This window comes from Neofelis nebulosa, chromosome 2, assembly GCF_028018385.1.
Source record: "Neofelis nebulosa isolate mNeoNeb1 chromosome 2, mNeoNeb1.pri, whole genome shotgun sequence".
NCBI lineage: Eukaryota > Metazoa > Chordata > Mammalia > Carnivora > Felidae > Neofelis > Neofelis nebulosa.
Window position 1 is genome coordinate 139,057,221 of NC_080783.1, and position 24,003 is coordinate 139,081,223.

A 24,003-nucleotide genomic window follows, 5' to 3' on the forward strand; every position below is an offset into this window, starting at 1 on the left:
GCTTCCTACTCATTCTTCAAGATTAGTTCCTAGAGTACCTTTTCCAGGCTTCCCTTTCTTGTTGTGCACCACTGCTGTGCAGAATGCCATTTTATCTGCCATTACTGTACACTGTATTTATATGTGTTATCACACTGAATAGGATTGCTGATTTGTCTGCATCTGTGAGAGTCTTGAAAGCAGGGATTATTTTATTAGCTATAACACCTAGCACCATTTTTTTTTTAATTTTTTTTATTTTTAATTTTTTTTTCAACGTTTTTTAATTTATTTTTGGGACAGAGAGAGACATAGCATGAACGGGGGAGGGGCAGAGAGAGAGGGAGACACAGAATCGGAAACAGGCTCCAGGCTCCGAGCCATCAGCCCAGAGCCTGACGTGGGGCTTGAACTCACGGACCGCGAGATCGTGACCTGGCTGAAGTCGGATGCTTAACTGACTGCGCCATCCAGGCGCCCCTTTTTTTTTTTTTTTTTTTTTTTTTTTTTTTTACAAAATAGGTACTCAATAATGTTTGGTAAATTTATGGATGAATGGAACTCTCATTGTGTGGTTATGAACATTTCTGGTGTATCCAATACTTGAACAGTGATGAAATAAAAGAATATTTTTTTCAGGATTATCACTGACCAGAGCAGACCACCAAAAGCATTTTGATTTGAAATTCCTTCTCTAGGTCCTCACGTTCACATAGAATTGATAACTTGTTAAATATCTAGCTATTCAAGGGTAATCTTTACAAAGAATATTATTTCTTCATAGTGTTTCTCAAACTTTATATATTAGAATATAATGTATGCTGGGTTTGAGTTCTCATTATAGTTTATAACCTATACTTACTTTGCCTATATGCAATCTAAAAATGAGTTGACATCATACTTTTAATTGTAGTAAATTAAGTTGTTTCATAATTTCCACAGTATGATACCTGTAATATTAATCAGACCAAATCATCACATTACATAAAGTTAATCATTCAAATGATCATCATTACTGCATGCTATAGCACTCTATTTTTATTTCACTCAGCATCAACCATGTATCCTCCCTGAATATGGAGGTAAAAATCAAAGCTAAGAAGGTTTTTCTTATTTTCCTAATATCATGGGAAAAGAAAGTAACAGTTTGTTTTATTGAACCTCAAAAATGAAACCTTACAGATGTTTCCTCCTTCATTCCCTTGGGTAATTATTGGTGGAGATAAGAACAAGAGAGGTTTATATGTTTGTTTGAGGTACCAATTATCCCTCATGAGAACAGGCACCATTGAACAAATAGATAAATATGTGTGCCGTGAACAAAAGTGTTCATATACCAAAACTACAGAGTTGCTGATTATTAATGATCATTAACATTAGGTATTAAAAAGCACTAACACTGACATCTGTGAACTACTTAGCACAGAAGGCTGATTAATTTGGACAATAAAATATTAAGACCCACTGCATGAGTTTGGTCACTCTGGCCTCTCATTTTCTCATGGCAGTGTAACTGACAGCTGAGAAAGAACATCATTTACTTTTTATTTCAACCTCACAACATATGATGCTGTGGCCAGGTAGCATGTCTACTGCATGCCCAGTGTTATACTTGCTTCAGGATGGGTGTTTAGAGGCCACTGAGTCCATATACTACCAGTCGGTTGTCCATTCTTTAACTTGAATGTCCTCCGGGTTTTCATAGTAGTCATTCTTGGTAAACAAAATGTTATTCAAAGTCTACTATGTGCTAGCCATTTTGATGGGGCTGAAATTCACTTGATGTCCTTCCATGTGGAGTATTGGCTAGAGTATATTCTGATTTGCCAGGCATCTGTTTGACATTCATCTGCTTGTATTTGTCATTTGTTAAATACTTTAATATCACTCCTGACCCTGGGGATAGGAAGTTAAATAAAATATTCTTTCTGTGTTCAACGAGTTTTTTAAAGGATTTTACTTACTAGCAAATAAATTTATTTTAAATTCTATCTTAATTTTCCATTTTTAAATCTTGAGATTATGTGTTCTGTGTCTCTATTGTCCACTTTATGAAGTAATACTTCTTTGTTCTAAACTTAAACTTTCTCTGGATTCAAGGAGTTGCCATTAGTTCATTTACAATATTGAGTCCCTAAGTCCATCACTTGGTTTCTATATGTCATAATTTTATTGTACTTCAAAACTTACTTAGAATAGGAAGCTTGATTCTCTTCTTCCCACTGAGGGCAGCCTTTATCAGGCCAACTCCTTGACCATTAATTTGCTTTTGAGTAGATCCTTTCCTGTTCTAATTAACCTTGTTTTGAGATTGAACAACTAGAACCATCCAAAGCTCATTCTTTCAAATATACCACAATTGCTGTCTTTGTAGATTAATGAATATCACCCAGGATTTTGTTCAGCCATATCAGGATTTTAACCAGGTTTTATCATTCCTCAGTATATGTTTGGTTTCTCTGAACCTCAGGTTTTCTTCTTAGCAAGGAAATAATGCTTCTTCTCACATAGGATTAGTTGTGAGTGCAGCAAACAGCAGAGTGCCTGAGGTTGGGTGCTAAGGCTGTAAATCATGATTGATACCCATTCATGTGTTATTGGCTTTTTGAGCCACAATAAGGAGAAAAACTTGGCTTGAAACTTAATACTTAAAAAATAATAACTGGTATATGTGTCATAAACATATCTCCTGTGTGAAAATTAAAATGAGCCATATGTAAAGCACTTAAAAGAATATCTGCTCTATAAGTATTTATTTATTTATTATCTGGCTAGACAGATTTCTTAAATAGTGAAAGTAAATTCCTCTGTTGCCCAGAAATAATTCAAAGGATATATCACTTGACACATGACTTTACGTACTTTGAATTCTCATTTTCCTAATACTTCCCTGTTGACTGAGATAAATCTTATCATCTCAAAAAATGTTACCATCTTAGCTTTTCTTTTCCCAATATCAGTACTTTCCAAATAAATACATATGTTAAAGCAATATCTTCCTATCTTTCCTTTAAAAGTTTTTCCATCTCTGGGGTACCTGGGTGGCTCAATTGATTGAGTGTCCGACTTCAGCTTAGGTCATGATCTTGCAGTTCATGAGTTCAAGCATCGTGTTTGTCTCTGTGCTGACAGCTCAGAACCTGAAGCGTGCTTCAGATTCTGTCTCTCTCTCTCTCTCTCCTTCCCCCACTTGCACTGTCTCTCTTTCTCTCTCTCAAAAATAAATAAATGTTAAAAAAATTTTAATTAAACATAAAAGTTTTTCCATTTCTTGCATAAAATGAAAAATCTAGCTGCTTAATAGCAAAATGGCAAGAAATGGTATGATTTATGTCTGCTGCCCAGTAGTATACTCTTACATATTTTAGAGAATATAAAACATGTCAAAGTTCAAAAGCAAAATTTCAGAGTAATCTTTTGTGGGGGCCAGTGTTAATAATCCTCAACTTCTGTGCACTGTTAGATATCTGTCACAAATACTGAATATTTAAATACCAGCTATCAACGCTAGTGCATATGGGAAATTATGATGTGAGCTGAGGATATATTAAAATACAGTTTCTTTGTGATCATAACTGTATATAGCTTTTAATCCCTCAGAAGTCAAAACCATGGTAAGAATACTACTAAAGCATGTTCAAGCATTAAGTCATTGGTAGTCATTTTTTTTTAATTTTGATTTGTTCGCAGTGTCCAATTTTGTTTTTATTTTTATTTTCATTTTATTTATTTATTTTTAATTTATTTATTGTTTAATTTACATTCAAATTAGTAAACATATGGTGCAACAATGATGTCAGAAGTAGATTCCTTAATGCCCCTTACCCATTTAGACTATCTCCCCTCCCACAACCCTTCCAGAAACCATCTCTTTGTTCTCTGTATTTAAGAGACTTTTATGTTTTGTCTCCCTTCCTGTTTTTATATTACTTTTGCTTCCCTTCTCTCATCCCTAGTTCATCTGTTTCATATCTTAAATGCTTCATATGAGTGAACTCATAGGTTTATCTTTTTCGGACTGACAAATTTTTCTTAACATAATACACTCCAGATCCATCCATGTAGTTGTAAACGAAAGATTTAATTCTTTTGATTGTGAAGTAATACTCCATTGTATATATATATACCACATCTTCTTTATCCATTCCTATCGATGGGCATTTGGGCTCTTTCCATACTTTGGATATTGCTAATAGTGCTGCTATAAACATTGGGGTGAATGTGCCCCTTCAAAACAGCACACTTGTTTCCCTTGGATGAATACCTGGTAGTGCAATTGCTGGGTTGTAGGGTAGTTCTACTTTTAATTTTTTGAGGAACCTCCATACTATTTTCCAGAGTGACTGTACCAGTTTGCATTCCCCACCAGCAGTGCAAAAGATATCCTCTTTCTCCACATCCTCACCAACATCTGTGGTTGCCTGAGTTGTTAATGTTAGCCATTCTGACAGGTGTTAGGTGGTATCTCATTGTGGATTTGATTTGTATTTCCCCGATGATGAGTTATTTTGAGCATTTTTTCATGTGTCAATTGGCAATCTGGATATCTTTTTTGGAGAAGTGTCTATTTGTTTCATGTCTTTTGCCCATTTCTTCACTGGATTATTTGTTTCTTGGGTGTTGAGTTTGATAAGTGCTTTATAGATTTTGGATACTAACCCTTTATCTGATATGTCGTTTGTGAATATCTTCTCCCATTCCACTGGTTGCCTTTTAGTTTTGCTGATTGTTTCCTTCACTATGCAGAAGCTTTTTATTTTGATGAGGTCCCAAATACTTCATGTTTGCTTTTGTTTCCCTTGCCTCTGGAGATGTCTTGAGTAAGAAGTTGCTGCAGCCAAGGTCAAAGAGGTTTTTACCTGCTTTTTCCTCTAGGATTTTGATGGCTTCTTGTCTCACAGTTAGGTCTTTATTCAATTTTGAGTTTATTTTTGTGTATGGTGTAAGAAAGTGGTCCAGGTTCATTCTTCTGCATGTCACTGTCCAGTTTTCCTAGCACCACTTGCTGAAGAGACTTTATTCCATTGGATATTCTTTCCTGCTTTGTCAAAAATTAGTTGGCCATACATTTGTGGGTCCATTTCTGGGTTATCTATTCTGTTCCATTGATCTGCGTGTCTGTTCTTGTGCCAATATCATAGTGTCTGGATGATTACAGCTTTGTAGTATAGCTTGAAGTCTGGGATTGTGATGCCTCCTGCTTAATTTTCTTTTTCGGGATTGCTTTGGCTATTTGGGGTCTTTTCTGGTTCCATAAAAATGTTAGGATTATTTGTCCAACTCTGTGAAGATTGCTGGTTTTATTTTGATAAGGATTGCACTGAATATGTAGATTGCTTTGGGTAGTATCAACATTCTAACAATATTTTTTCTTCCTATCCAGGAGCATGGAATCTTTTTCCATTTTTTGGTGTCTTCTTCAATTTCTTTCATAATCTTTCTATAGTTTTCAGTGTATAGATGTTTCACCTCTTTGGTTAGATTTATTCCTAGGTATTTTATGGGTTTTGGTGCAACTGTAAATGGGATCGATTCCTTGATTTTCTTTCTGTTGCTTCATTGTGGGTGTATAGGAATGCAACTGATTTCTGTGCATTGATTTTATATCCTGCAACTTTGCTGAATTCATGAATTAGTTTTAGCAGTTTTTTGGTGGAATCTTTTGGGTTTTCCAAATAGAATACCATGTCATCTGCGAAGAGTGAAAGTTTAGCCTCCTCCTGGCCGATTTGGATGCCTTTTATTTCTTTGTGTTGTCTGATTGCAGAGGCTAAGACTTCTAATACTTGAATAACAGTGGCAAGAGTGGACATCCCTGTCGTGTTCCTGACCTTAGGGGGAAAGCTCTTAGTTTTTACCCATTGAGGATGATATTAGCAGTGCATCTTTAATATATGGCTTTTATGATCTCGATGTATGATCCTTCTATCCCTACTTTCTTGAGGGTTTTTTATCAAGGAAAGGATACTGTATTTTGTTAGATGCTTTCTCTGCGTCTTTTGAGAGGATCATATGGTTCTTGTCCTTTCTTTAATGATGTGAAGTATCACATTGATTGTTTTGCAGATATTGAACCAGTCCTGCATCCCAGATATAAATCCCACTTGGCCTTGGTGAATAATTCTTTTAATGTATTGTTGGATCTGGTTAGCTAGTATCTTGTTGAGGATTTTTGCATCCATGCCCATCAGGGAAATTGGACTATAGTTCTCCTTTTTAGTGGGGTCTTTGTCTGGTTTTGGAATCAAGGTAATTCTGGCTTCATAGAAAGAGTTTGGAAGTTTTCCTTCCATTTCTATTTTTTGGAACAGCTTCAAGAGAATAGGTGTTAACTCTTCTTTAAATGTTTGATAGAATTCCCCTTGAAAGCCATATGACCCTGAACTCTTGTTTTTTGGGAGATTTTTGATTACTAATTCTATTTCTTTACAGGTTATGGGTCTGTTTAAATTTTCTATTTCTTCCTGTTTCAGTTTTGGTAGTTTATATGTTTCTAGGAGTTTGTCCATTTCTTCCAGATTGCCCATTTTATTGGCATATAATAGCTCATAATATTCTGTTATTATTGTTTGTGTATCTGCAGTGTTGGTTGTGATCTCTCCTCTTTCATTCTTGATTTTATTTATTTGGGTCCTTTCCTTTTTCTTTTTGATCAAACTGGCTAGGGGTTTACCAAATTTGTTAATTCTTTCAAAGAACCAGCTCCTGTTTTCATTGATCTGTTCTACTGCTTTTTTGGTTTTAATAGCATTGATTTCTGCTCTAATCTTTATTATTTCCTGTATTCTGGTGGTTTTGGGTTTTATTTGATGTTCTTTTTCCAGCTCTTTGAGTTTTAAGGTCAGGTTGTGTATCTGAGACCTTTCTTCCTTCTTTAGGAAGGCTTGGATTGCTATATAGTCCCCTCTTATGACCACTTTTGCTGCATCCCAAAGGTTTTAGGCTGTGGTGTTATCGTTTTCATTGGTTTCCATTGGTTTCCATGTAATTTTTAATTTCCTCTTTAATTTCTTGGTTAGCCCATTCATTCTTTATTAGGGTGTTCTTTAGTCTCCAAGTATTTGTTATCTTTCCAAATTTTTTCTTGTGGCTGACTTTGAGTTTCATAGTGTCGTGGTCTGAAAATATGCACAATATGATCTCGATCTTTTAGTACTTGTTGAGGGCTGATTTGTGTCCTAGTATGTGATCCATTCTATAGTTGTTCCATGTGCACTCGAGAAGAATGTGTATTCTGCTGCTTTAGCATGAAATGTTCTGAATGTGTCTGTTAAGTCCATCTGGTCCAGTGTGTCATTCAAAGCCATTGTTCCCTTGTTGATTTTCTGTTTAGATGATCTGTCCATTGCTGCAAGTGGGGTGTTGAAGTCCCCTACTATTATGGTATTATTATCAATGAGTTTATTTAAGTCTGCGGTTGATTGATTTATATATTTGGGTGCTCTCACATTTGGAACATAAATGTTTATAATTGTTAGGTCTTCTTGGTAGATAGACCCCTTAATTATGATATAATGCCCTTCTTCAGCTCTTGTTACAGTCTTTATTTTAAAATCTAGATTGTCTGATATAAGTATGGCTACTCCGGCTTCTTTTGGCAACCATTAGCATGATAGATGGTTCTCCATCCCCTTATTTTCAATCCGAAGGTGTCTTTAGGTCTAAAATGGGTCTCTTGTAAACAGCATATAGATGGATCTTGTTTTCTAATCCATTCTGTTACCCTGTGTCTTTTGATTGGAGTTTTTAGACCATTGATGTTTAGAGTGAGTACTGAAAGATATGAATTTATTGCCATAGTAATAGTTGGAGTTTCTGGTAGTGTTCTCTGGTCCTTTCTAGTCTTTGTTGCTTTTGGTCTTTTTTTTTTTTTTCATCTTTTCTCCCCTCAGAGAGTCCCCCTTAAAATTTCTTGCAGGGCTGGTTTAGTGGTCACAAATTCCTTTAATTTTTGTTTGTCTGGGAAACTTTTTATCTCACCTTCTGTTTTGAATGAGAACCTTGGTGGATAAAGAATTCTTGGCTGCATATTTTTCCAATTCAACACATTGAATATATCCTGCCACTCCTTTCTTGCCTGCCACGTTTCTGCGGATAGGTCTGCTGTGAACCTGATCTGTTTTCCCTTGTATGTTAAGACTTTTTTTTTTCCCTTGTTGCTTTCATGATTCTTTCCTTGCCTGAGTATTTTGTGAATTTCACTATGATATGCCCTGTTGATGGTTGGTTTTTGTTGAACCTAATGAGTGTCCTCTATGCTTCCTGGATTTTGATGTCTATGTCTTTCCCCAGGTTAGGAAAATTTTCCACTATGATTTGCTCACATAAATTTTCTACCTCTTTTTCACTCTTCACCTTCTCGGACACCTGTGATTCTGATGTTATTCCTTTTTAATGAGTCACTGAGTTCTATAATTTTTATTTCTTGCTCTTTTGCCTTAGTCCCCCTGTTTTTTTCTGCTTCATTATTCTCCATAAGTTTGTACTCTGTGTTGCTGATTCGCTGCTCTGACTCATCCATCCTTGCCGCCATGGCATCCATTTGAGATTGCCGCTCAGTTTTAGCATTTTTTATTTCATCCTGACTAGCTTTTACTTCTCAGAAGGGGATTCTAATCTGTTTTCAACCCCAACTAGTATTATTATCATTATTCTAAATTCTGGTTCAGACATCTTGCTTGTATCTGTGTTGATTAAGTCCCTGGCTGTCAATTCTTCCTGTTCTTTCTTTTAGGGTGAATTCCTTCGTTTTATCATTTTGTAGGAAGAAAAGGAATTAATAAAGAAAAAAAATTAAAATTAAAAAATTAAAAGCAACACAAGGAAATAAAATAAAGGATGCTAGATCCTAGGTGTGTTTTGCTCTGGTTGTTGAAAGAAGCTTGATAGATTAGATAAAAAAATGGAAAGATAAGAAAAGAAAAAAAAGAGAAAAAAAAAGAATTAAAAAAGGAAGACTTTTGAAAATAGGAAAAAATTAATTCAGTAAAATAGAATAAAATGAAATGATGAAAGTAAAATAGAATTTTAAAAATTTACAAAAATGTAAAACATAGATTAGAAAAAAAATAAAAATCTTTTAAATAAAAGTGGAAAATAAGTTTTTTTCTTTTTCTGTATTCAAAAATAGGAAAAAAATTAAAAAGAATTGAATGAAATGACCAACAGACAGAATGAAGTACGATTGAAAGTACATCTGTTTTCCCATAGAAGTCAAGCTATAAAGCACTTTATAGTCCATATACTAAGCAGGTGGAGAGACTTGTATTTTTCAAGAGGCCTTGACAAACCCTAGTCAAGTTGGGCAGGGCTTAGTGTAACACCTTCCTTCTCCACTGGATGGTGCTGCTTAGCTTACCTGGATGGATTGCTGTGGCATGTGTAGGTGTGTATGCGCATGTGTGAGAGGGTTGACCAGCTACCCAGTCTCTAGTATCAGAACTCTGTGCTCTCCATGTCTGGCAATCAAGCACCTCTCCTTTGTCTCCAGCTTCCATCCACTCCCTGCTTCTACACTGTCTGTGACCAAGCTGTCAAGCTGCCAGGCAGCACCTCCATCCTGAGTTTTATCTCAGATGTGGTTCTGTTTCCCAACCCCTCACTTCTGAGGAACTGCAGCTTTGACCTGCTTAGATCTTCTGGGGGTGGGACTTGCTGAGCAATGGCTGGGTGCCAACCCACTCCCAGGAATGTTCTCAAGACCGTGCTGCTGCCGATGACCAGAGACTGTGGCTGGGTGGCAGCCCATCCCAGAAAAAGTTCACACAATCTTGTAGCACTAGTGCTTCAGGGTTTATGGTAAATCACAACACACATCTAGTGCCAGGCTTCCCACTTAAGGTCCTTGTTCCAACACCAGTGAATGTGGTTGTTCTCTGGGGTCCTCTGGGACCTTTGCCTGTGGGCAGGCTGCACAGTCTCTACCAAATGTCCTCTCAGCAGGGGAATTGCCTCTCCCTGTGTGCCCCAAGGACCCTTGGAGCTCACTCTCTGCTCCTTGGTATTCCCCCTTCCCACCAGAGCTCTGCCTGCCAGATATCAAACTGTGGAGTTTCAGACTCTGCATTCCCCCTGTTTATAGAGTCTTAATGGAATTTAACCGTCTCTTTTCTCCTTTCTCCCTTTTTTTTTCAGTCCCTGCAACTGTTCCCACTTTTCCACTTTCTCTGTAGCTGCTTTTGGTGGGGGGTTGCTTTTCCCATACTCTCCCCCCATCTCCTTCCTCTCTTTGCAAGCAAAAACAGCTCCCTACCCTCCATGGCTCCTCTCCCCAAGTTCACCTCTCCATGCTGCATACCTGCTGAGTTCTGTGGTTCAGTTTGTCAGATTGTTGTGTTAATTCTCAAATCAGTTTTTTTAGGTGTGCAGGATGGTTTTGTGTTGATCTGGCTCCATTTCAGGGACAAGAGATGCAAAAAAACCTTCCATGCTGTTCCACCATCTTAGCCCCTCCAAATATGGAGGAATTTCTTTAAACAGAAAATAAATAATCCCAATTTTGTTTTTAAATTTGATGCCAAATTTTCCAAAAATTATATGAGATTATCTACAGAGAATAATAGATACTATCTAAGTATTAAGAGACATAAAAAGTAGAATGGGACAAAATAGATCCTAAATCAGTCTGAGAGATGCTCACAATACGTGCAGCATAGTTCAGGATTTTATTTCTGCCCTTTGCAGAAAAAAGTACTATTTTAAATATGTATCATGTATTGATTTATTGAAACCATAAACACTTGTCATTGTTATTCAATCAAGTTTGGAATTATCATTAAAATTTAGCATCACTTGGCAGTTTTGAAGCACAATAAACTGGTTTATATTGATGAGTTATAAGGTGCTACATAATGTAAGTGTGACAAAAGTGACACAGGAAACCTGTCTTCTATATGGAGCCAGATTTGTTTTGTAATTAGAACTATTCAAGGAATACTTTGCCTTCGAGAAATCATACATTTTATTTTGTTGAAAATTAAAACAGAGTCTAAATTCTTTGGCTTTTTCTTTTCCTTTTTTTTTTTTTTTTACCTTTGCTCTTGGGTCACCTTTCTATTGCATTCATAATCCTATTGCTAAGTGGTATTGAATAGTTTCAAGAATGATTTTCAGGGGAAAAGTGAATTCAGAAAATTTACTACAAGTGCACCTGGTTGGCTGAGTGGGTAAAGCATCCAACTTTGGCTTAGGTCATGATCTCATGGTCCATGGGTTCAATCCCCACTTTGGGCTCTTTGCTGACAGCTAGGAGCCTGAAGCCTTCTTTGCATTCTGTGTCTCCTTCTCTCTCTGCCCCTCCCCAGCTTGTATTTGGTCTCTGTCTCTCTCTCAAAAATAAATAAACATTTAAAAAAATACAAAAAATTGCAACTACAAATAAATAGTATTTACTTGCACTTTCTGTACATTAAGTTTTGTTTTAGGTGTTTTACATTTCTAAATTGCTTTAAATAACACCACATACTAACTAATTAGGTTTTATTTCCATTTTACATATATGAAGGCTGAAGATCAGAGAGATTTATTTAGTGACTATCCCAAGTAAGCATTAGAAACCAGTTTCAAACCTGATTCAATTCCACTTACTCCTAATTTTCCTGTCTAAACAGTGCGCAGTTTAAGATCCATTGTTTTGATACTTACTACCCACAATATACCTAATATCTAGTATTTTTCATATTGGTAATCTCTTAATTTATAAAGAAAAGGGAAATATTTTGCAATAATAATTTATGTGGTCCAATTTTAAGGCTTTAAAGCCAATATTCAAAGCATAAATAAGACACAGGCTGAATAGCTTTGTGCCAATATACAGGAATGACCAGTGTTTCTCAATTTTGTTTTTGTTTTTTTAAGTTATCCCTTTAGTGAGTCTTCGTAAACTTTTATTCCTAATTAACCCTCCCCAATACACACACAAACACACTGTAATTTTAATAATATAGATATCCTGTATATTTGTTTATATATTATTGCTCTTATGGGGGGGAGTTGTCACAAATTCAATTTTGACTTCTAAGATTTTTTCCTTCTTCAAGAATTAATTTTTGCTCCCTTATGGATGATATTACTCTCAAAAAGAATGCATGGTATAGACCAACTAAGTTCAGAGCCAGTCAGATATAATCTGATAAGACCATGGTTCACAAATTGTCATTTCTAGACCAGCAGCATAACATCACTTAGGACTTTGTTAGAAATGCAGATCCTCAGGCCTCATCTAATCCTATAGAGCTAAAAGTTCTGAGGGTGGGTCCATGCAATTAGTTTTAACAAGCCCCCCAGCTTGCCAACGTTCCGGAACCACTGATGCATGCCAAAGTTTGGCACCATTAATTATGGACAGAGTGCCCAGAAGTGGGTCTATGATTTGATCACAACATAAAGCAAGTCACTTTATGTCTCAGTTTTTCCATCTTGTTGGTGCCAGACAACTCCTTGTATGGAACCTCACACAAACAACCTTCTTAATCTCACTTGTCAGGGGTCCTACTAAGAACCCACCTGTCTTCCATGAGGGAGGGAAGGAATGAGATTTGGCAATCCCTCATCCATTTCAGTAGTACAATTTTTGAAAAATACACTCAATATACTAGTTAGGGTTACATTGACAAAGGCCTGGATCCCCCCCCCCCAAAAAAAAAACAATAAATGGAAAAATAAATAATAAGTAAATATTTACATTCTGTCTTGATAGGCATCCAATTATGGGCATGAAAACAAAAACCAGGGTGTCCCATTTTATAGCAGAATAAATGAGGTAATAGATGTGGGTTAACTGGGAATTTGTCAAGAAGAACATACTTGTTTCTCTTTCTTAAATTTTTCATTTGCATTTTTACAAAAGTAAGATTAAATGTTATTTGTTTCTTGATCCCACAGTTTCTCAGTCTTCTTTCCTCTACCTACCATTTAAATCATGCACTTGCAGAGACTGGCTCACCCACTTGATTGACTTTTTTCCAGTTTAGATATATGCAACCTGGTAATGATCAGAAGTATTTAATTTCATATGTGGCATGATTGAAAAGAGAAGTTAAGCCTACATAAATGAAAGCATATAGAAAGCCAGACTTTTGCTACAGGCAAAAACTTTATATGCCACCAACCATAGGGTGTGGTGTCCCTAAAACTTGAGAAATATCTTGTGATGCCATTCTCTGTAAACTTCCACATGACAACTCCAGTCTATTTAAGACTCTCTTGAGTCAGTGATTTGCAAAATGTAAATAGCTGATAACTGAACATCAGCTTTGGTGAAAGAAAAAGCTTTATGTTGATTTAAGCATCGGAAGCTGTAGCATGTATAATTGAATTTAAAACCAAGTATTAAATGGAGAAGAAACATTGTCAACTTCTCCTCTGTTCTGTTTTGTTTTAGGTGGAGCTTGCTAAGGAAAAAAGGTGTGAATTTTTGCCTTTCCTGTCCCCACGGAAGGTTATAGTAAAAGGAGGGAGAATTGTTGCTATGCAGTTTGTTCGGACAGAGCAAGATGAAATGGGAAACTGGAATGAACATGAAGATGAGCTAGTCCATCTGAGAGCCGATGTGGTCATCAGTGCCTTTGGTTCAGTTCTGAGTGATCCTACAGGTAGAGTTCTTGGGAGCTGAAATGCATTATTCAATTGTCTGTTATTTCAGTGCCATAAGAGTTTCCACCTTTCAGGGAATTGTTTTCCACTTTAACATTCATTTTCTTCTTCTAGTATGAAATCCAAGCAATCTTGATTTAAAAGGCTTAGAAATGGCATTTAATGCTTATACAGAATTATTTTTAAAGTGGTGGGGATTGAAAATAACATTAATCTTTCTTTTAAGCTTATAATCAAAATACATAGTCCGTTTTGTAATAAACGTTTGCCTGTTTCCTCCGTAAGAATGGCTTTTCTTCAATTAGACCTAGAGTAAGAAAATGTGACAGAGAAGTTGTAACAGCCAATCTTCAGTGATTCAGACAAATTAAGACCTAATGAATAGGCAAAAATAGAATTCATGTGTACTACTGTCCTCGTGCCAAGCCATCGCTAGAAACATCAAAATTATCAAATTAGAAAGTTTGAATTTCTGTCACCTCATCTGGATGGCATAAATGGACATGCTAAGGAAGAAAAAAATGCTTTTAACAGAAAGATAAGAAAGGGAAATGTCTTATATAATATTCCAAGTGAGTAATAAGTTAATCAATTAAGAGTATTTTGTGTTATATTTCCCCCAAACTCAGTGTTTCGGGGGCTCATTGTAGATGAAAGCATAGGTACCTATGTTCCTTTATTTTGCAAATTCTTTACCTTTTAATACACACTGTTTAAATGATTAACTCTTTTATTTACTGAAAGTAAAATAAAAGATGTTTTTCTAAGACAGACATTCATTATGAATAACAATAACAGCAAAAAAAAAAAAAAAATCTAAACCTGACAGATCCTATGACTCCCTACTATATCCATGCTAAAATTACATTTTGTGTCTGAAATAGGAAGAGATATATGCAAGCAAATGTGCATTTTTATGCAGCAGATAAGTAAAAAATTCAACCAGTCATCAGGATATTTTATCTGCAGGACATCAAACATCTTGGTATTTGGAAACATTCAGATGTTTAATGTCATCAAGATAAATGTTTTCAAATAGCTGGATGATGGCCCGAATTTGTCACTTTTCATCTAGATGTTTATGTGATATGTAGACACAGTCATAGTGTGGTTTGTTTATCATTAACTGCATTCAGGAAAAGAGAAAAAAGAAAAACGCATAAATTATATTCTATCATCTAAAAAATCATACTGTTCTTACTACTCGGCACATCACCAAAAACTGAGTAAAAAGTTGAGTCATATTTAACTAGCAATTCTGTTGATGATTCACTTATCAAAAACTAATTTATCTTACCCATCTAAATTTATGTTTCACAACTGACATCTCTAACTAACATTAAGAAAAATGTATTTTTTCCTAAACAAACATAAGTAGATATGACTCACAAGATCATAGAAAATAGCTTTTGCTTAATTTAGTATTTAATTTTTTTAATGTTTATTTATTTTTGAGAGAGACAGAGACAGAGAGACAGAATGTGAGTTGGGTAGGGGCAGAGAGAGAGGGAGACACAGAATCCGAAGCAGGCTCCAGGCTCTGAGCTGTCAGCGCAGAGCCTAACGCGGGGCTTGAATCCATGAACCACAAGATGATGACCTTAGCCAAAGTTGGACGCTTAATTGACTGAGCCACCCAGGTGCCCCTTAATTTAGTATTTAAAATATGAAGTGTAAGAAAGTTTGAGTCTAGTGATTTTTATTTGCAAAACCATTCCAGAATTTATTTATGTATTAATTTATTTATGTATTTTATTCCAGAATTTACTTGTATGTTTCTTCCCGTATTTTACATATACTACCCATATACATTAGAGAAACCAAGGAAAAAAATGGTCTTTCGCTTTCCTTTCTGCCCCCTCCCTTCTCCTGACATGAAATAAATAGAAATAAATTAATCCTTAAATAGAATTACCTGTGCTTTCAGGGCCTTTCAATGTTTACGTGAATAAGAAGCTACTTTCCAAGTGAGAGGGAAGCTGGAAGAGCTAGAAGGTTAGATAGCATTCATGCCTCTCTTCCCATCAAAATGTTTTCAGAACTGTTTTTTTGAATGGAAAACATTAAAGAAAGGGGGAAAGGGCATCAGTAATTGTCAGAATTTTACCAAGAAAAATATTAAAAAATTTACCAAGATCTTACCCAAGATGATAAGACTTTTTTTTTTCTTTTTGAGATCTCAGTGAACAGGGAAATATTAGGAAAATGAGAATTCAAGGTAAGTAAAGTCATGTGTTAAATGAAATATCCTTTGAGTTATTTGTGGACAATGAAGAATTTACTTTCATTATTTAAGAAATCTTAGCTAAAAAAAGAAGCTATTCATGTCTCCCTCTTCTACCCTAAATCTTGTTCCATTCTGATACCTATGTGATGATTTATGTGTGACATTTTTGTGATTATCACATATGTGATACTATGTGATTTAATATATTTATTTCTAACACTTAAAACATTGACCTGCCTTCCCACCCCTCTTCTTCCTTCCTTCCCAACCTCACTTCACTTTCACAGGCTTCAATGGACTACATGCCAAATCTATGACATTTTTTCTGCATTATCATCCTATTTCCTGCATTTGACAATGTTAAATATTTCTTTCTATTTGAAATCCTCTAAGTCACCTAACCTTTCTGGGCTTCAGTTTCTTCCTCTATTAAAAAGACGAGCATAATAAAACCTTATCCCCCTATCTTTCCGGACTGTTATCAGAATTAAAATAATGTGAAAGTGCTGTAGAAATGTAGCACATTATTATTGTTTATGGACACCCCATTTTCTTGTTTTTTTTTCTTTTAACTATTCCTCTTCTGAGCCTATCATTGAGTGCTTTTCTTTCTCTAGCTTATTACTTTTTAGTACTTTTCCAAAGTTCAGACTTTATCCATTTTCTCTTAATGTATTTATTCCTTCATTGAACTGATTGTATCATTAATTCATTTATTTATTCATACACACATTCCTTCTTGTAAGAAATACTTAAACAATTTCTATGTGCAGGTTGAGGCTAGACTTACAGTAGACACTATTGCACTTCTGTGTGACTGGATCCCAAATCTCTTTCTCCATTCCATGCCATAGAAGACATTTCATCCTTTATTATATGCCCATGCATGTAACAAACATTTAGTGTCTAATGAATGCCAGGTACCAAGATGTATTTTGGAGAGTGCAAAGATGAATGAAGTATTCCTTCTACTTAAAAACCTCACAAACTGGGGCTGGAGGGAGACCTTTAAACAAATAATTATTTTACCAAGTGAAGATACATTTAGAGAGATATGCGCAAAGTAAGGAAGGATCATCTCATGAGGTCTCCCTAAAGCATGTCGCTTCTCAACTTTGCTGTTGTTTAAATGGTACTGTAGTTCACCTATTACTAAAGTTCAAAATGTTATCCCAGATTCAAATATCTAACTCCAGTTTTTCTTTTCATTAAATTCACCAATGTTACTCTGTACTATAGGATGAAGGTCCTGTTCCTTAGCACTTGAGAACTTCATGAAATGGCTTTATATATACTATGTACATAGCTTTATTTCCCACTCTTCCCTATAGAATTATACCTCCCAGTATCTTAGCACAGGTGGATTCCATAGTGGTAATTCAAAAAGTCCTTGGTGAATACATTATATACATATATTTGAAACAATTCAAGGAATGAAATAAACTTGACAGAGTACCTATAAAGGATGGTGATAACATATTTTCAGCATTCATTCTCTGATTATAATTGTTTAAATGAAAACACCTGTAGCATCTTAGTTATATCAATAACATGTATTTATAAAGGTAACCTAAATTGGGAAATTAAGTTTTTAATCTCATTTTTTCTCTCATGTACTGCATTACTTCTACAGGTCCTTTGATTTGTATGTTGCACAAAGAATATAAAATAACTTTAGTATTAAGCACTTAATGTATCTGTGATAAATATTTCTTGTTATAAAAATGGCGAATGCCTCAACAGCTTATAGAAAAGATAAGAATATCAAATATATAAAACAAATTTGGGTAATATCCTTGGATTCTAGTTGCTAATTACTTAATTACTGCCAAGGCTGATAATATTTATAAGTGATAATCATTATTTTCTCTAATTCTACTTTATTTCTATTTCATTTTTTGAGTTGTAGCAGTGAGTGGGATATAGGAACAAAGACTACATATCCCACATCTATGTGCATGGAATATACGTGTGCTTATTAAGAGCAAAATTTAATTGAATCCTTCATTAAGTACTGTCCCAAATTCTAAAGGCAGTGTGGTGTTTGGTTTCTAATTTGATGGAGATAATAAAGTCTTAGCCTTATTTGGTGTCTTTCTGTGAGAAACTACAAGTGCTTGCGCCTTTAAAAAAATTCTCATCCATTCCCTCTAAAGTATGTAAGAATCCAAATCACTTTAAATTGGGATTTTATTGTTCGAGACTGATTTTAAAGGCTTTCAGTAAATTAAGCACAAGCTGCCTCTACTGGCATTTCTAGTCCACAAGCATTGCCCTTCACTGGAAATTTTAAAACATTTATTTATTTTAACAATATGTCTCCTCTTCTGCTAAACACCAAAGTCAATGTTTATTGAATTGAATACTCTAATTTTTTGTTTATTTGGACAGTCTCAGGTTTAAGAGACTCCTTGCTTATTTTAAGTTTATCCTCCCTTCCCTTTCTGTTTAGAACCACATTGTCAGTTGTGAAAAGTGTGCATATCTTTTCTGTTAATTTGGAAATGATGACAATTGTTACCATTTCTACCAACCTCACAGCTTTATTTTTCTGATAGAGGTAGTAACAGTTGGCCCTGTCCTCACATATTCCCAGCAGATACAGATGACATAATTTTATGTGTCTTTGAATATGCTTCCAGACGACTGAAGGAAGGCACTCTAGCCCATGCCATGACCTCTGTGCCTCTTCTATACACTGCGCCACAGCCATCCTCCCATTCTTTTGAGAAATGTTGACTTTAAAAAGAGCCATGTGCTTTGATCTTCCAGAACATACTGTAATTTGTCTTCCAATTAGATTGTAAATCCCAAAAGCACAAAGATTGTACCTTTATAGTAAGTTGTAGTTCCAATAGCAGTCTACACATTAATGTGCCTATACTAGATGGATAATAATATATCATTGCATATTTGATTTGGCTTGATTCATGTTAGCATATTAATTTTATTATACCTATTTTTTCCTGCTATGGGTCCAGTTTCGTTTATTTGCTTTTTTTTTTAGAAAATATTTAAAAAAATACTTCTTTTTTTCTATTGCTATTAATTTTTCCCCCTATTTTGGCATAAATTGTTGCATTCTTTATAATCCAATAAATATTACACTAATTAGAGTCTGTCTGGTATAGCAGCTTCGAGCAGGGGTTCTGGAGCCAGGCTGCCCAGCTGGAAACCTGGCTCCCTTAGTCTCTTTGTACTTCACGGTCCTGATCTTTTAAGTGGAGTGATTATAGTATCTACCATCTTGAGTTATTTTAAGAATAAATTAATAAAATATGTAAGGCACTTCAATATATGTCTGGCCCATAGTAAGCATCTCTTAAGTTTTAGATGCTACTATCCTTATGAAACAAAACATAGTTTAATAAGTAAGTTGAGTTATATTGCACCCTTGTGATAATATGAATGTTGTATAGAAATAAAAGCATTTGAAAATCAGGACTTCATCTGGAACTTTGCAGGTTCTGTGAACATGTCTTTGTAAATAAGTAAAGCACATGCTCTTACATTTATGATTTTTTAAATGTGAAATGTTTCCTATATTTGGTTAGTTTTTTTGCAGAAAAAATATTATATGGTTTGTAACTGTATCATACATTTTAAAAATGTTTTATTATCAATTCTGATGTTTTTCATATAATCAAAAGGATTGAAATTTTCTCTCAACTAATATTTAGCAGTTAGAAATCTCCACTTTGAGTTTCTGCAAATCAAGTATTTAAAAATCAAAGGATTTTTAGTAACTTTTTTCCTCTTAAAAATGGTGAAATTGGGCCAGTTTTTGATCAGTTACTTTTTACAAAAATGTTTATTTATTTATTTTGAGAGAGAGAGCAAACGCACGCATGCATGCACACACACAAGTGGGGAGACCTGAGAGAGAGGGAGAGAGAATCCCAAGCAGGCTCCACACTTTCAGCACAGAGCCTAATGCCCAGGCCCAGCTCCCAACTGTGAGACCATGACCTGAGCTAAAATCAAGAGTTGAACGTTTACTCCAGGTAGGCACCCAGGTGCCCCAATCACTGTTACTTTTAAGAAGGAAAGAGAGAAGTATTTTTGAGGATACTGTTTGAGTTTTTAAATGTTTGAAAGTTATGGGATGATATAATTAAGAATATGGGGCGCCTGGGTGGCTCAGTTGGTTGAGCGACCGACTTCGGCATAGGTCATGATCTCGCAGTCTGTGAGTTCAAGCCTCGCGTTGGGCTCTGTGCTGACAGCTCAGAGCCTGGAGCATGCTTCGGATTCTGTGTCTTCCCCTCTCTCTACCCCTCCCCTGCTCACGCTCTGTGTCTCTCTGTCTCTCAATAATAAATAAACATTAAAAAAATTAAAAAAAATAAAGAATAAACACCTCATGGCACCTGGGTGGCTCAGTCAGTTAAGCATCCAAACTCTTGATTTCAATTCAGGTCATGATCCCACAGTTCATGAGATCAAGCCTGCTCAGGGCTCCTTGCTGAGCTGACTTTAAAGGGCCTGCTTGGGATTCTTCCTCTCTCTCTCTCTCTCTGTCTCTCACCCTCCCCCGCTCATGTGTGTGCATGCTCTCTCTCTCTCTCTCTCTCTGAAAATAAATAAATAAACTTAAAGAAAACACTATGTTTTTGGAAAAAAGAGAAAGGATGAATGGTGCCAATAAACCTGACTCAGCATAATGCTGCAAGGCACTGCTCAGGAGAGTAAATGACAAAGTGACTGAACTATAAATATACCATGGTACGTGTGGCCCTTCTTCTAGGAAAGGAGCTTCTACATGTCACCCAGTGCCTACATTTTCTTTCTATTCATCTCACTAGAAATAACAAGGAAACACAAAGCCCAATTCCTTCTGAATCAACTCCCTTGATAGCATTAGCCGCAACTAGTTTCATGAAGGGAGTGTTTTGGGGGGAAAAGATTTTAAAATCACTTTCTAGTTCATTTTATTGGAAGCCCTCAGAAAAGTTTTTTAAAACCTCATGGGGTAAATCAAAGATTCTGCCAATACCAGCTTCGAGTGTAGCTTTGATTCACCTGCTCCCATACTGAGGAAAAAGTGCAGGCCATGGGATAATGTGCCTTATTGTGGCCTAAGTCAGACTTAGAAATTGCCAGGCATGCATATTTCCTTATCTCTTTTACCAAAAATGAAGAGGAAGGGGATGGAATGGGTACTGAGTTCAAACTATGACTTAATCAGTCGTATTTTCACCATTGTATGCATTTTTTTTTAAATAAACACAAATACTTGCAATGAAGTTTCAAGGGAACAGATTATGGAATACTGAACTTTATGGGAGATGAAAACTTTTTGGTTGATGGCACAAATGTTAGAGGAAGGGGCCTACTAATGATTACTATAACTGAAAATGGATGAGATAGAATTGAAAACCAAAGTTGTCATCCAGTGTAATTTACTGGGTATGTTATTGTATAATAACTTGCATGGGACTTTTGTTGTTATTTCCAAATGTGCTGTAAGGGACTTAAATCAAATATTGCAGTCCCCTCATTTCACAGGCTTATTTGTTTAACTAATAACCTCTGATTGCCTGCTATTCCAGGCACTGAGCTTAAGTTCTAAGGATGAAGTGGTGAAAAGGCCAATGCCAAACCTTGTCTCCAGGAATGCAGTTTAACAGGGAGACTCACAATTACGATAAATTGCACTGCAAGAGAAGCACGGGAAATAATCTAAGGGTCCAGGGAAGCTTCCTAGAGGAAGTGGGTTGTAAATTGAACTTTGAGGTGTATGTGGGAGTTTCCAGGTGGAATGGGGGTGGAAAGGAGGGAGCCACAGGGAGATTATGCAACTTGCTCAACACCACACCATTAGATTAAGCACTTTACCGTCATCTTAAAAAGCTATATATAGGGGCGCCTGGGTGGCTCAGTCGGTTAAGCGTCCGACCTCGGCTCAGGTCATGATCTCGTGTTTGGTGAGTTCAAGCCCTGTGTCGGGCTCTGTGCTGACAGCTCAGAGCCTGGAGCCTGTTTCAGATTCTGTGTGTCCCTCTCTCTCTCTGACCCTCCCCTGTTCATGCTCTGTCTCTCTCTTTCTCAAAAATAAATAAACGTTAACAAAAAAAGCTATATATAAAAAAAACCCATGTCTTTAGAAAGTTGTCATCAGCCTACTTATTTCATGCATGTTCTCCTCTTTATAAATGAAGGTCTGAATTTTCCATTTTTCTTTCTAAAATTGAACTTTTTATTTTATGATTTTTGCCATTCATTCTCTCATTATTCATCATGTAGCAAATGTTTCTTAACATCCAACTATGTTATATCTACTGTCCTGGTGCTAGGAATACAAATAAGAGTAAAAGAATGTCTTTGCCCTTCAGGCATTCATATGCTAATGGGAGAAATGGACATGTAAATACATACATTGCAAACGATGTGCTAATTTTGAGATTGCATTTGGATTGGGTTTTAGAGCTTCAGTAGGAGTTTCTCTGTTAGAGGGAATATCATACACAAAAGTTTAAGCTGACAAATGGTTTCATTTGACTAGACAATGTTGGGAAATTCTGTTTAGCTGGAGCAGGTAATGTATAGTAAAATAGGGTGGGACATGCATAGGGATAAGATGGCAGGAAGTTTGGCTACAAACTTATTTGGAATCAAGAGAGTTATATGACAATCTACGGATTCTGGATTTTATCCTATATACATCCAGGTGACAAATGGAAGGTTTAAATATGGGATAGGTCTTTATTGTTAATGATATAATTCTGATAAGTGCTTGGATTTTGTACCAGTTATATATTCTTCAAATAGTTGGGAATTAGAAACCATGAAATCACCTCTGAGGTGGTTCATATAAGAAGGCAAGTGTGTTTTCTAGTGTTGAACACCTGAATTAGGCAAATTTATTTACCCAGTCATGGGTATGATCCAACAATGTAGGTCCCCTAATGGGAAGCTGCCCCAGTAGGATTGTTAGTATTAAAGAAGGGAGAGAACCTTTGCCCAAATAGTCAGTTCCCAAGCTGTAGGCATGACAGAAGGGAGTTATGCATGTCTAATTTCTTCCTCCAGATTCATGAATTATAATTATGAATTTCAGCTTTTTGAAGACTGGTAAGATACGGAGAGACACCATGAGTGTTATAATCATGAACATTTCAACACATGGAAGAAGGCATGAGAAGTATGAAAGAAGCATGTTGCTTAACAGGGGCAGTAATACTGAAAAAAAGATGGCCTGGAATCAAGACAGAATAGTATTAGTGAAATCAATTCAACTATTTTTGTTAGTTTAAGTGGCTACTTATTAAGGTCCAGATTAAGGTAAAAGAGGTAGAACTACAGAAGGGCATTCAGAATCATGACTATTTCTGAAATAGAAGAGTCAGGATTTGGTCATCTGTTTAATGAAAAGGTTGAATGTGGAGTATCTAGTGTGGTAGTTCGATCAGATGTTCATAATGCTGATAGCATTTGGTAATACAGCAGATAGAACAGATCTGAGGGAAATTGTGATTTGTTGTATTTGGATTTGCTCATTCATTCAACTGGAAATGGGATTCGAACTCAGAAAAGAAAGAATGATTGAAAACAGACATTGGGAATCATTACATATGATTTATCTTGCCTTTTCATTATCATAGCTCAGTACCTACAGCAGTACTGCTTATTGATTGAGTTAAAGAAGGAAAGCTGTCATAGCCTATAGTTTAGATAACACTTTAAAAGTATGATAAAAGAGGATATGTGGTATTTCTTCTGAAATTCCAGAAGCATCTCACTTATCACATTATGAAGAGGAAAAGTCAACGTAAGTTACCGCTGCTTTTCAGATGGTAAATATCTTAAGGAAGACATGGTGTCAGGACTGTTTTATTCCATTATTCTGTACCTTTGGTCTTTTACTAATGCGTTTGGTTCCTTATGCTACCATTTCATTTTATAATGCCTGAGTAATAAAACATTAATATGTCCTTTGTAATGCTTGGCCCCATGATGAGAATGAATTCTTTTTAGTCTTCCCTATACACTGTCTTGCTTTCAATTATATTTTGGTCAAGAAGCTTTCTTAGGAGCCCAATAGTAAAACTGTACATGTTTTCTTAAAAATTGCCCTAATTATCAGGGGTTTTTTTCCGTAAGTGGGGATGAAGTACTGACATTTCTGCAAAATAACCAATGAAAATAATGGAATCTTTGCACAGTTTTTCTTTGGAATTATTTTAAAAGGGTGGAGGTGATGA

General features: G+C 35.7%; 1 protein-coding gene and 1 long non-coding RNA gene across 3 annotated transcripts in view; one reads left to right on the forward strand and one right to left on the reverse strand.

Moving 5' to 3' along the window:
- DPYD (dihydropyrimidine dehydrogenase) overlaps nt 1–24,003 on the forward strand; it is an 863,407-nt gene that overhangs the window by 388,237 nt on the left and 451,167 nt on the right. Inside the window, exon 11 of the mRNA XM_058695679.1 lies at nt 13,361–13,571. Within this exon, the coding sequence (XP_058551662.1) occupies nt 13,361–13,571 (211 nt within the window). The remainder of the gene's footprint in view (nt 1–13,360; nt 13,572–24,003) is intronic.
- Nucleotides 1–24,003, reverse strand: part of LOC131492078 (uncharacterized) — a 46,616-nt gene that overhangs the window by 4,063 nt on the left and 18,550 nt on the right. Inside the window, exon 5 of one of the 2 annotated variants that reach the window (XR_009251829.1) lies at nt 13,571–13,879. The exons of the other annotated variant lie outside the window; for it this stretch is intronic. This is a non-coding gene — a long non-coding RNA (uncharacterized LOC131492078). Of the gene's footprint in view, nt 1–13,570; nt 13,880–24,003 lie in introns of those variants that run through there. 2 annotated transcript variants of the gene reach the window in all.